A 12,696-nucleotide genomic window follows, 5' to 3' on the forward strand; every position below is an offset into this window, starting at 1 on the left:
ATGAGCCTCTATTGCTGTTTCTTGTACTTCAGACCTTGCAGATCATTGTACCTTGTACATCAATGTCCCTTTTATTCCCTGTGCTTCAACATTGTTAATTGACATCTCATCAAAAACCTTCTGAAATCCAAGTACATAAAATTAACTATATTTCGCTCAGCAACTCTTTCTTAAACTTCAACACAAAATTCCATCTAATTGGAAAAGAAGATTATTTCTCTCTGAAGCACAAGTGATTCTGAAGATACCAGATATTTTAAGAAACTCATGCAAAGTGCTGGGGGTCTCAGCAATTCAGGCAGAGAAATAAACAGTTGACAAATCAGGCCGAGTCCCTTCATTGGGATTCTTCTTTTACAAATCTGTGCTGATTCGCATTACTTAAATTCATTTTCATCCAGGTGACTTAGTCGTGTCCTGGATCAGTGTTTCCCCCAACCGAGGTTAACCTGACTGGCCTGTGCTGGCTGGGTTTATCCTTGGTTCCTCTTTCGAATGAGAGACTAATGTTTGTTGCTTTTCAGACTTCTGACACCAACCCACCTCCCCGTTTCAAAGAGCTTTGGAACATTATTGTCAATACCTATCTGATATCCTTCTGTAACATGAGGAAAATCTGCGGATGCTGGAAATCCAAACCAACACACACAAAATGCTGGGCGAACTCAGCAGGCCAGGCAACATCTATGAAGTAACGAGCTGGAAAGTTGATTGGGGAAAGAGGTGAAGGGGGAATCTGATAGGAGAGGACAGAAGGGGGAGGAGCACCAGAGGGAGGTGATGGGCAGGTAAGAAGAGAAGGTGTGAGAGGGAAATAGGAATGGTGAAGGAGAGGAGAGTTGGGGGGGAGGGGCAGGCAGTTACCAGAAGTTCAAAAAATCGATGTTCATGCCATCAGGTTGGAGACTACATGGACCAGATGGACTACATCCCAGAGTCCTGAGAGAGGTTGCTGAGGAGATAACAGATGCATTGGTTGTGATTTTTCAAGAATCACTTGAATGTGGCATGGTCTCGTAGGACTGGAAGATTGCAAATGTTACTCCACTCTTTAAAAGGGGAGGAAGGCAAAAGAAAGGAAATTATAGGCCAGTTAGCCTAACATCAATGGTTGGGAAAGTCTTGGAGTCTATTATTGAAATGAGATTTCGGGGTACTTGGAGACTAACGATAAGACGATAAGATAAGATATGTCAAAGTCTGCAAGGTTGATGTAAAGGGAAATTTTGCCTGACAAATCTGTTAGAGTTCTTCAAGGAAGTAACAAGCAGAGTGGACAAAGGAGAGACAGTAGATGTCACTTACTTGGATTTTCAAAAGGCTTTTGATACGGTGCCACACATGAGGCTGCTTAACAAGATAAAATCCTAAGGCATACAGGAAAGATACTGGCATGGATAGAGGAATAGCTGACAGGCAGGAGGCAGTGAGTGGGAATAAAAGGGGCTGGTTGGCTGCCAGCGACTAGTGGTGTTCCTCAGGGGTCAGTATTGGGACCACTACTTTTCACATTCTTTGTCAATGATTTGGATAATGGAATTGATGGCTTTGTGGCAAAGTTTGCTGATGATTTGAAGATAGATGGAGGGATAGGAAGTGCTGAGAAAGCAATGCAATTGCAGCAGGACAGGCAAATTGGAAGAATAGGCAAAAAAAGTGTGAGATGGAATTCAGTGTTGGGAAATGTATGATATTACATTTTGATAATAGGAACAATAGAGCAGACTATTATCTAAATAAGGAGAAAGTTCAAACATTAGAGGTGCAGAGGGACTTGGGAGTCATCATGCAAGACTTCCTGAAGGTTAATTTACAGGTTGAATCTATGGCAAAGAATGCAATGTTGGCATTTATTTCAAGGGGAATAGAATATATAAGTAAGGAGATAATGCTGTGCCTTTATAAGACACTAGTCAAGGACGTATTTGGAGTATTGTCAGCAGTTTTAGGTCCCACGTCTCATAAAGGATATGTTGTCATTGGAGACAGGTTCATGAGGATGATTCCAGGAATGAACAGGTTAACATATGGGCCTGTATTTACTGGACTTTAGAAGAATGTGTGGGGATTTCATTGAAACCTATGGAATGTTGAAAGGACGAGATAAGGTGGATGTGGAAGGATGTTTCCTATGGTGGGGTATCCAGAACTAGAGGGCACAGCCTCAAAATTGAGGGGTGACCTTTTAGAAGAGAGGTAAGGAGGAAATTTTTTAGCTAGAGAGTAGCAAATCTGTGGAATGCTCTGCCACAGACTGCTGTGGAGTTCAAGTCTGTGGGTATATTTTGAAGCAGTCAGGGCATCAAAGGAAGGCAAGTGTATGGGTTTGAGTAGGATTCGGGATTAGCTATAATGAAATGAGAGAGCAGACCTGATTGGCTGAATGGCCTAATTCTGCTCCTGTCTTGTGGTCTTATGGTATACCCAGAGAGAATCGAAGGTGTTGCTCCTACAACCTGAGTGTGTCCTCATAGTGTCAAAAGACGAGGCCATAGACTGACATGTCAGAATAGGAATGGGAAGTGGAATTGAAATTGATATTCTGATACAGGGTCTCAGCCCGAAACGTCATCTGTTTAGTCTTTTCCATAGATGTTGCCTGGCCTGCTGAGTTCCCCTAGCATTTTGTGTGTATTGCTTTTGATATTCTTCTGTACTTCCCACAAAATGCTGGAAATTGGTTCTCAGTGACCTACTTTAAGTTTAACTATCTGTTATTAGAAAAAGATTAGTTTTATTGTCACATGTGCATTAAAACATACAATATTTGTTTGTGTCAACGACCAACACGGGCCATGGATGTGCTGGGGGAAGCCTGCAGTTGTCACTGCAATTCTGGTGTCAACATTGCATCCCTACAACTTACAAACCCTAACCAGTTCACTGTTGCAGGAAAGCAGCATCCCCACCACATGGGACATGCCCTCTTCTTGGTGCTGCCATCAGGAAGAAGGTGCAGGAGCTTCAGGACCCACACCACCAGGTTCAGGAGGAGTTACTACCCTTCAATCATCAGGCTCTTGAAACAAAGGGGATAATTTTAGTCAACTTCACTTGCCCCATCATTGAAATGTTCCCCCAACCAATTGACTCACTTTTAAGGGCTCTTTATCTCATGTTCTCAATATTTGTTGTTTATTATTATTTCTTTCTTTTTGCATGTACACAATTTGTGTCTTTTGTACAGTGGTTGAACACCTAAGCTGATGTGATCTTTTATTGATTCTATTATAGCTATTATTCTATAGATTTATTGAATATGCCCATAAGAAAATGAATCTCAGGATTGTACATGATGACATATATGGATTTTGATAATAAAATTTACTTTGTACTTTGAAACTACCCTCTTCCCGTGTGAAGACAGTTATACAATTGCAGTAAGCTGCATGTTTCTGGTTCTTTTTGAAAGGAGATTGAGGATAAGGTCATGTCAGATTGCTTCTAAAGTTGATGTGAGAAATGAACCATTGTACCATAACTAGTGCTGTCATTCAGATAATCATCTGTTGCAAAAAATCTGGTGTTATATCTGTTCATAGCTTTTTCTTTTACTGTTAGTATTTCTGTCAGTCAGCACTTTGATAAATGTCTGACTTATTCCTTTCCAAAGATCCAAGAATTCTGGGGACACATGATAAAGCCTCTATTGCACTAAAGTAGCCTCCCTTTATCTGCAGTATCATAAACAATGGAATTTCATTTCTCCTAGCTGTCCAATCTCTCTTGTTCTCTCTCCTTCTAGTTTTCTCACTCTATCTCATCTCTTCCAATCTTTTGCTTTCTCTCCTCTCCCAGTTTTGCTCACTCTCTCCCTCTCCTCTCCCATTTTTGCTCTCTCTCCTCTCTCCAATTTTTCCTCTTTCTCTCCTCTCTCCCATTTTTGCTCTCTCTCCCTCTCTCCTGTTTTTGCTCTCTCTCTCCTCTCCCATTTTTGCTCGCGCTCTCTCCTCTCTCCCATTTTTGCTATCTCTCTCTCCCATTTCTGCTCTCTCTCTTTCTCTCCTCTCTCCCACTTTTGCTCGCTCTCCTCTCTCCCATTTTTGCTCGCTCTCTCTCCTCTCTCCCATTTTTGCTCACTCTCTCTCCTCTCCCATTTTTACTCTCTCTCTCTCTCTCTCCTCTCTCCCATTTCTGTTGTCTCTCTCCTAGTTTTTTCTTTCTTTTTCCTTGTTCTAGCTAATTCTTTTCTCCTCTTTTCATTCTCTTTCCTGTCATTCATTGTATCTCTCATTTTCTCTCTCTGCCTTTCTCTTTCTCCTTGATCTCTGTCTCTCACTCTCACCCTCACCCTCTGATTATAGCTGGGTGAAGTTAATTTCTGTGAGAAAGTGCCGTTGAATGCAGCAGAAATACAGGAAACATGGAATCTTACCGTGACGTTCCTTATCTTTAGGCCTTATCCTAAAGGAGAAGAGAGGAAAAAAGCCTGTCTGAAGGCCTTGTCAGAGGTTAAAGTCCAACCAGGTAAGAGAGAGTCTTCTCATGTTGCCTCCTGGTTCCCGAGTTTCTGTTGGTACTTGTCTTTCATTCGTTCATTATGTGCCATGTTGTATGACGTAGGTGATCATGGTCTTTACAGAAGTGTTTTGTCATTGTCTTCTTCTGGATAGTGTTTTTACAAGATGGGAGACTCCAGCCATTATCAATACTCTTCAGAAGCTGTCTGCCTGGCATCAGTGGTTGCATAACCAGGACCTGTGATACGCACCAATTCCTCGTACAGCCATCCAGTACCTGCTCCTGTGGCTTTACGTGACCCTGATCAGGGGTGGGTGAGGAGGGCTAAGTAGGTGCTACATCTTTACCCAAGGCTAACCTACAGGAGTGTCTTTGGTAGAGACATATCTCCACCTCACCACCCAACTTGTCTTTACCCATCTTTAAACATAGAAACCTACAGCACAATACAGGCCCTTCGGCCCACAAAGCTGTGCCAAACATGTCCTTACTTTAGAACTACCTAGGCTTACCCATAGCCCTCTATTTTTCTAAGCTGTATGTACCTATCCAGGATTCTCTTAAAAGACCCTATCATTTCCACCTCCACTGCCGCCGCCCGCAGCCCATTCCATGCACTCACCACTCTCTGTGTAAAAAAACTTACCCCTGATATCTCCTCTGTACCTAAAGTTGGAGTGTTGTAGTTTGGGAGTCTTTGCAACAGGAATCTAAAGTGTGGTCCTTATTATTTCTTTAATACCAATTGTTATGCTTTGTATCTCCAAAAACTAATCCAAAGGAAAACTCAGGAATCAGAATCAGAATTGGGTTTAATATCACCAGCATATGTGATGAAATTTTTTCTCTTTGCAGCAGCAGTGCATTGCAGTACATGATTAATTACAGTAACTGTATGTAGTAAATAGTTAAATTACATAAGTAGTACAAAAATAGAAATAAAACAAGTAGTGAGGTAGTGTTCATGGGTTGAATGGCCATTCAGAAATCGATGGCAGAGGGGAAGAAGCTGTTCCTGTATCATTGAGTCTGTGCCTTCAGGCTCCTATACCTCCTTCCTGATGGTAGCAATGAAAACAAGGCATGTCCTGGGTATTGTGAATCCTTAATATTGGGTGCTGCCTTTTTGATGCATCCCTCCTTGAAGATGTCCTGGATAATGTGCCTGCTTCATTTTACTCTTAGTGAGATGTGCCATATGATGTGGTGGCGTAATGATGTATGCCATTCACATACTTTTGCACATTACTCATAAAGAAAGAATGTTTAATCAAGCTGTGTATTTATGATATTACTCAAACATTGCTGAAATATTAAATACAAAACACCAAGTCAATTCAAGTCAAGTTTATTGTCATTTAACTATATAGATGCATACCATCAAACAAGACAACGTTTCTCCAGACCAGGACGTAAAGTAGTACACATAACTCACGTATAACACACAATAGCTTAGCAAATTAAAAATTAAATCTACAAATGAATTACGCATAGATAAACAAAGTAATGTGTAAAAATTAAATATTGTAGAGTATGGTACAAATTATTGGTGACACTTTGAATGCGATGCGGCAGGGAGTTCAGATGCCTAGTAGCCTGAGGGAAGAAACTGTTCTTGTCCTTATGCAGTCTTCTGCCTGATGGTAGAAAGTCAAAGAGGATGCTGCATGGATAGAAATTGATAATACTAAGTTCCCTGTGTAAGCAGCACTCCTGTGCTCCTGGTAAATGTCCTTGATGGATGGAGACCCTATGATCCTCTCAGCTGTTCCTACAGTCCTTTGTAGGGACTTCTGGTCCAATGCTCTGCTGCTCTCATACCAGCTGGAGATGCATCTTGTCAGGAGACTCTCAATGGTGCTCCTGTGAAATTCAGTTAAGATTCAATACATAATGATTGAAGATCGAGCATTCAGAAGTTTGTATTCTCTTGCTTTCAGGTTGTTACCTTCCTAGTAACCCAGAAGCAATCGTTTTGGATATTGATTACAAGTCAGGAACTCCTATGCAAAGGTGAAACTTGTCTTTACATTTACATCTCCTCTTGTCCATTCCTTTTATTAATTTATAAGGAGTTGTTTTGTGCTGAATAGGTATGTAATAGTAAACTAATCTTTAGTGTTTTCGTATTTCTATACAGAATCATGACATAGAATTTTGGGCGCCTTTGTAAATTATTGTGTTGTGTGTTATTTTATCCTGGCATCATCTCCCTTCCTTTCCGGTCCTGATAAAGGATCTCAGTGCAAAACATCAACTGTTTTTTAATTTCCAGGATGCTGCCTAACCTGCCGGGTTCCTCCAGCATTCTGCGCATGTCACTGAAAATTATTGTGTTTAGTTCTGGTTGTCTCATTATAGGAAGGATATGGAAGCTTTAGAGAGGGGTCAGAGGAGATTTACCAGGGTGCTCTCTAATCCAGCCAGCATGTCTCATGAGGATAGATTGAGCCCGCTAGCTCTTTTCTCTTTCAAGCCAAGGAGGATGAAAGGTGACTTGATCAGATGTGTACAATATTATAGGAGGCATAGATAGAGTGGACAGCCAGAGACTTTTTCCCAGGTTGGCAATGGCTAATAGAAGAGGGAATTATTTTAAGGAGCAAGGATTTTGGCCTGAAACATCAACTGTTTATTCACTATATACTGCCTGACCTGCTGAGTTCCTCCAGCATTTTGTGATTGTTGCTCATAATTTTAAGGTGTTTTGTGGAAAGTACAGGAGGAATATCAGAACTAGGTTTTTATACAGAGAGTGGTGAGTGGGTGGAATCCCCTGGCAGCACTACTAGCAAGACGGATTTAAGAGATTCTTGGAGAAACACAGGAATGAAAGCTGCAGTACTGTTGCGGTTAGAACAACACTATTACATCTCGAGGCATTCCGGAGTGTGGATTTACATTCTGGTGTCATTTTGTAAATCCTCCCCGTGGAATGCATGAGTTTTTCTCCGGGTGTCCGGTATCCTCCCATTGTCCAAAGATGTACCAGGTAGGTTAGTTGGTCATTTTAAATTGTCCCGTGATTAGCTTAGGGTTAAATCAGTGTTGTCGAGGGTTGCTGGGCAGCATGGCTCGAAGGGTCAGAAAGGTCTACTCCACACTGTATTGCTAAATAAATAAAAAAGAGTAAAATGGAGGATTGTGTGGGAGGAGAGGATTAAATTGATCTTGGAGAAGGTTAAACGGTCAGCACTATATTGTGGGCGAAAAGGCCTGTACTCTGCTATAATGTTCTACAATCAATGCTTGTGTTTTTGATTTATTCACAGTGCAGCCAAAGCTCCGTACCTGGCAAAGTTTAAAGTAAAGCGATGTGGAGTAGCTGAACTAGAAAAGGAAGGTCAGTAAAGATTTTACTCGTGTAACACATTGTAAAATCTACTTGAAGGAATGATTTTTTTATTTGAAACTGAAGAGTTCCAGTTTCCTATTCCTGATAATTTGGTGAGGCCTCACTTGGAGTATTGTGAGCAGTTTTGGGCACCTTACCTAAAAAAGGATGTGCTGATATTGGAGAGGGTTCAGAGGAGGTTCACAAAAATGATTCCAAGATTAAATGTTTATTGTACGAGGAGCGTTTGACGGCTTTGGCCTGTGCTCACTGGAATTCAGAAGAATGGGATTGGGGGTCTCATTGAAACCTATCAAACGTTGAAATGCCTCGATAGTGTTTGTGGAGAAGATGTTTCTTGTTTTGGTGGAGTCTAAGATCGGATGGCTGGGACTGAAGAGGAAAATGGATCAGCCATGATATATTGGCAGAGCAAACACAATAGGCCAAAAGGCCTAATTCTCCTCCTATATCTTTTGGTCTTTATGTGGACCTGTACAGAAAAACAAATCATTCGTTTTTCTTTCACTTCCCTGGAAAGGGCATGTTCTTCACTGCATTTAAATTGTGCCACTGAGTCGGGCAGGTAAGGGTCAGTCATTGTGGAGTTTCTTTTCTGCCATAAGCTCCTGCCTCATTAACTTTTCAAACTCCATCTTTCAAGGGCCAACTGATGTAGTCAAGGTCACCTCACTACTGCGTGTGGGAATAGTGTGAAATGGAGCTGAAATTCTCAAAGGCCAGCAGACTGGGGTTCATTACCACTGGTATATGGCATGAAATCTGTAGTTTTGTGGCAACAGTTGGGTGAAATACGAAAAACATTACTGTAAGAAATATATTAAAAATGAAATAATTACTGCAAAAAGAGAGCGAAGTAGTGAGGTTGTGTTCATGGACTGTTCAGAAATCTGTTCCTAAACATTCAGTGTGGGTCCTCAAAATATATACAGTATATGTAACTTCTGTGAGGTGGCAGGGTGGAGATACGTCTCTACCAAAGGAGGTGTAAGGCGCTCCTTCTCTCTGCTAGCCTGCGGATCACCCTTGGGCAAGATGTAGCACCTGCTTAGCCCCTTCCACCCCAATCAGGGTCACGTGAAGCCATGGGAGCAGGTGGTGCATATCACAAGTTCTGGTTATGTGCCCACTGACAATCTCCGGACTATAGATAATGGCTGGGCTCATCCATCTTGTAAAGACACTGCCGAGAAGGAGGCAATGGCAAACTACTTCTGTAGAAAAATTTGCCAAGAGTAACCATGGTCATGGGAAGACCATGATCGCCCATGTCTTACGACACGGCACATATCAAACAAATGAACTCCCATGAATGTCACAATCATTATTCCACTATCAGTAAAATAAAATAGACATGCTTCCTCATTTTCTGGTTTGCTATTCAGGAAAAAAAGTAAGTCTGAATGGTTACTTAAGCCCTTTGATGTCTCTGAATTCGCTATAGAGCAAGCAGGCTGAAAATCTGGTGGCTTGGAAATGGTTTCATGACATATCTTGTCACATGAAGGCCTCTTGGGTTATCATTTGTGGTGTCTCTTTGAAAGATCATTTTTATCTGGATGAAACTTCTATTGTACAGTTTTTTGCTCATATCTCCACAATTCACCTCTTTTTGTGCAAGCCCAGTGGATATATTTATTTCAAATTGTTATTAGTCCCAGCTAAACCATACCCATTAGGGCTCAGGTTGAGAGCAAAAACTAAAGATGTAATTACCAATTGAAACCTATTGAATGTTGAAAGGCCTCAGTAGAGTGGATGTGGAGAGGATGTTTCCTATGGTGGGGGAGTCTAAGAGCAGAGGACACAGCCTCAGAATAGAGGGGTGTCCTTTTAGAATGGAGATGACGAGGAGCTTCTTTAACCAGAGAGCAGTGAATCTGGGGAATTCATTGCCACAAGCGACTGTGGAGGCCAAATCATTGGGTATATTTATATTAGATTCAATCTTATTGTCATTGTGCCGAGTACAGATACAAAGCCAATAAAATGCAGTTAGCATCTAACCAGAAATGCAAAGAATAGTGTTATTTACAAAATAACTGCGAATAAGAAGTGCGTGCTACAGCACACAAATATAAAAGTACTGAGACAGTACAATGTGGGTGCAATACTGCTTAGCGCTGTGATGTGAGATTCAGCAGGGTCACAGCCTTAGGGAAGAAGCTCTTCCTGCGCCTGCTGGTGCGGGAGCGGAGGCTCCTGTAGCGCCTACCAGATGGGAGGAGAGTAAAAAGTCCATGGTTAGGGTGAGATGTATCCTTGATAATGCTTTTCGCATTGCCCAGGCAGCGTTTATGGTAGATGTTCTCAATGATAGGCAATTGGGTGCTGATAATCCACTGGACAGTTTTCACCACATGATGGAGTGCTTTGCGGTCCAATATGGGACAATTACCATACCACACTGAGATGCAGTTGGTGAGTATGCTCTCAATGGTACAGCAGTAAAAGTCCATCAGTAAGACAAAGGTTGATAGATTCTTGATTAGTCAGGACATGAAGGGTTACAGGAAGAAGGCAGGGAATTGAAGCTGAGAGAGAAAATTGATCAGCCATGATGAAATGGCAGAACAGACATGATTTTGCACAGTACTGCTGCCACAAAAAATCAAATATCATGACACATATATATACCTGATTCTATATGGGTTTCTATTGTGGATTGAAAGTGGGAAGGGGGCGGGGAGAGGGGAGGGAGCTCAAAACACCAGAGGGACAGAATCAGAATCAGGTTTATTATCACCAGCATGTGGAGTGAAATTTGTTAACTTAGCAGCAGCAGTTCAATAAAATACATAATATAGAAGAAGAAAAATAATAATAATAAAGAAATAAGTAAATCAATTACAGTATACATATATTGAATAGATTAAAAATTGGCAAAAAAACAGAAAAAATATATGTTGAAAAAGTGAGGTAGTGATCATGGGTTCAATGTCCATTTAGGAATCGGATGGCAGAGGGGAAGAAGCTGTTCCTGAATTGCTGAGTGTGTGCCTTCAGGCTTCTGTACCTCTTACCTATTGGTAACAGTGAGAAAGGGGCATGCTCTGGGTGCTGGAGGTCCTTAATAATGGACACTGCCTTTCTGAGACACCGCTCCTTGAAGATGTCCTGGGTACTTTGTAGCCAACTAAATTTACAACCCTCTGCAGTTTCTTTTGGTTCTGTGCAGTAGCTCCTGGTATGGAGGGGCTATACTAGACAGAGATGCAGCCTCTCAGGACACCTACAGAGGTTTTTGAGTGTATTTGTTGACATACTAAATCTCTTAAAACCCCTAATGATGTATAATCGCTGTCTTGCCTTCTTTATAACTGCATCGATATGTTGGGACCAGGTTAGGTCCTCAGAGATCTTGACACCCAGGAAATTGAAACTGCTCAATATCTCCACTTCTGATCCCTCTATGAGGATTGGAATGTGTTCCTTGGTCTTACCCTTCCTAAAGTCCACAATCAGCTCTTTTGTCTTACTGACGTTGAGTGCCAGGTTGTTGCTGTGACACCATTCCACTAGTTGGCATATCTCACTCCCTCTCATCTCCATCTGGAATTCTACCAACAATGGTTGTATCATTAGCAAATTTATAGATGGTATTTGAGCTACGCCTAACCACACAGTCATGTGTATATAGAGAGTAGAGTAGAGCACACACCCCTGAGCTGCACCAGTGTTGATTGTCAGCAAGGAGGATATGTTATCACCAATCTGCACAGATTCTGGTCTTCCGGTTAGGAAGTCAAGGAACGAATTGCAGAGGGAGGTACAGAGGCCCAGGTTCTGTAATTTCTCAATCAGGATTGTGGGAATAATAGAAACATAGAAACCCTACAGCACAATACAGGCTCTTTGGCTCACAAAGTTGTGCCGAACATGTCCTTACCTTAGAACTACCTAGGCTACCCATAGCCCTCTATTTTTCTAAGCTCCATGTACCTATCCAAAAGTCTCTTAAAAGACCCTATCATATCCGCCTCCATCGCTGATGCCGGCAGCCCATTCCACGCACTCACCACTCTCTGCGTAAAAAAACTTACCCCTGACATCTCCTCTGTACCTACTCCCCAGCACCTTAAACCTGTGTCCTCTTGTGGCAGCCATTTCAGCCCTGGGAAAAAACTTCTGACTATCCACATGATCAATGCCTGTCATTGTCTTATACACCTCTATCAGGTCACCTCTCATCCTCTGTTGCTCCAAGGAGAAAAAGCTGAGTTCACTCAACTTGTTTTCATAAGGTATGCTCCCCAATCCAGGCAACATCCTTGTAAATCTCCACTGCATCCTTCCTATGGTTTCCACATCCTTCCTGTAGTGAGGCGACCAGAAATGAGCACCGTACTCCAAGTGGGGTCTGACCAGGGTCCTATATAGCTGCAACATTACCACTCGGCTCCTAAATTCCCTTTTGCCAATCAACTGTCCAGCTCTTGGCTCATCCCTCCCCCTCCTGTCTTCTCCTATCATTTCAGATCTCCCCCTCCCCCTCCCACTTTCAAATCTCTTACTAGCTCTTCTTTCAGTTAGTCCTGACGAAGGGTCTCGGCCCGAAATGTCAACTGTACCTCTTCCTAGAGATGCTGCCTGGCCTGCTGCGTTCACCAGCATCTTTTATGTGTGTTGCTTGAAATTCCAGCATCTGCAGATTTCCTCGTGTTTGCGCTAGCAATATATTTGTGCTTAAGACTTTTGCACAGTACTGTACAACCAATGCTCAACCTGTTTTGAACTGTGCATTTGCCCAAAGGGTAGAATGCAAATCCCTGGGGGTATTTTATCCATAATCATTAATTAAGGCAGCACAATAGCATAAAGATCAACGTAATGTTTCCAACACTAGTGATCTGTGTTTCTTTCATAACGTGGAATAGGAT

General features: G+C 42.0%; 1 protein-coding gene across 2 annotated transcripts in view; it reads left to right on the forward strand.

The window, feature by feature from the left end:
• The window catches only part of LOC134360064 (phosphatidylinositol 4-kinase alpha), a 267,869-nt gene that overhangs the window by 230,074 nt on the left and 25,099 nt on the right, over positions 1-12,696 (forward strand). For both annotated transcript variants that reach the window (XM_063074140.1, XM_063074141.1), the window contains 3 exons: positions 4,397-4,467; positions 6,402-6,474; positions 7,734-7,804. In XM_063074140.1, the coding sequence (XP_062930210.1) occupies positions 4,397-4,467; positions 6,402-6,474; positions 7,734-7,804 (215 nt within the window). The remainder of the gene's footprint in view (positions 1-4,396; positions 4,468-6,401; positions 6,475-7,733; positions 7,805-12,696) is intronic.

Source organism: Mobula hypostoma, chromosome 21, assembly GCF_963921235.1.
Source record: "Mobula hypostoma chromosome 21, sMobHyp1.1, whole genome shotgun sequence".
Taxonomy (NCBI): domain Eukaryota; kingdom Metazoa; phylum Chordata; class Chondrichthyes; order Myliobatiformes; family Myliobatidae; genus Mobula; species Mobula hypostoma.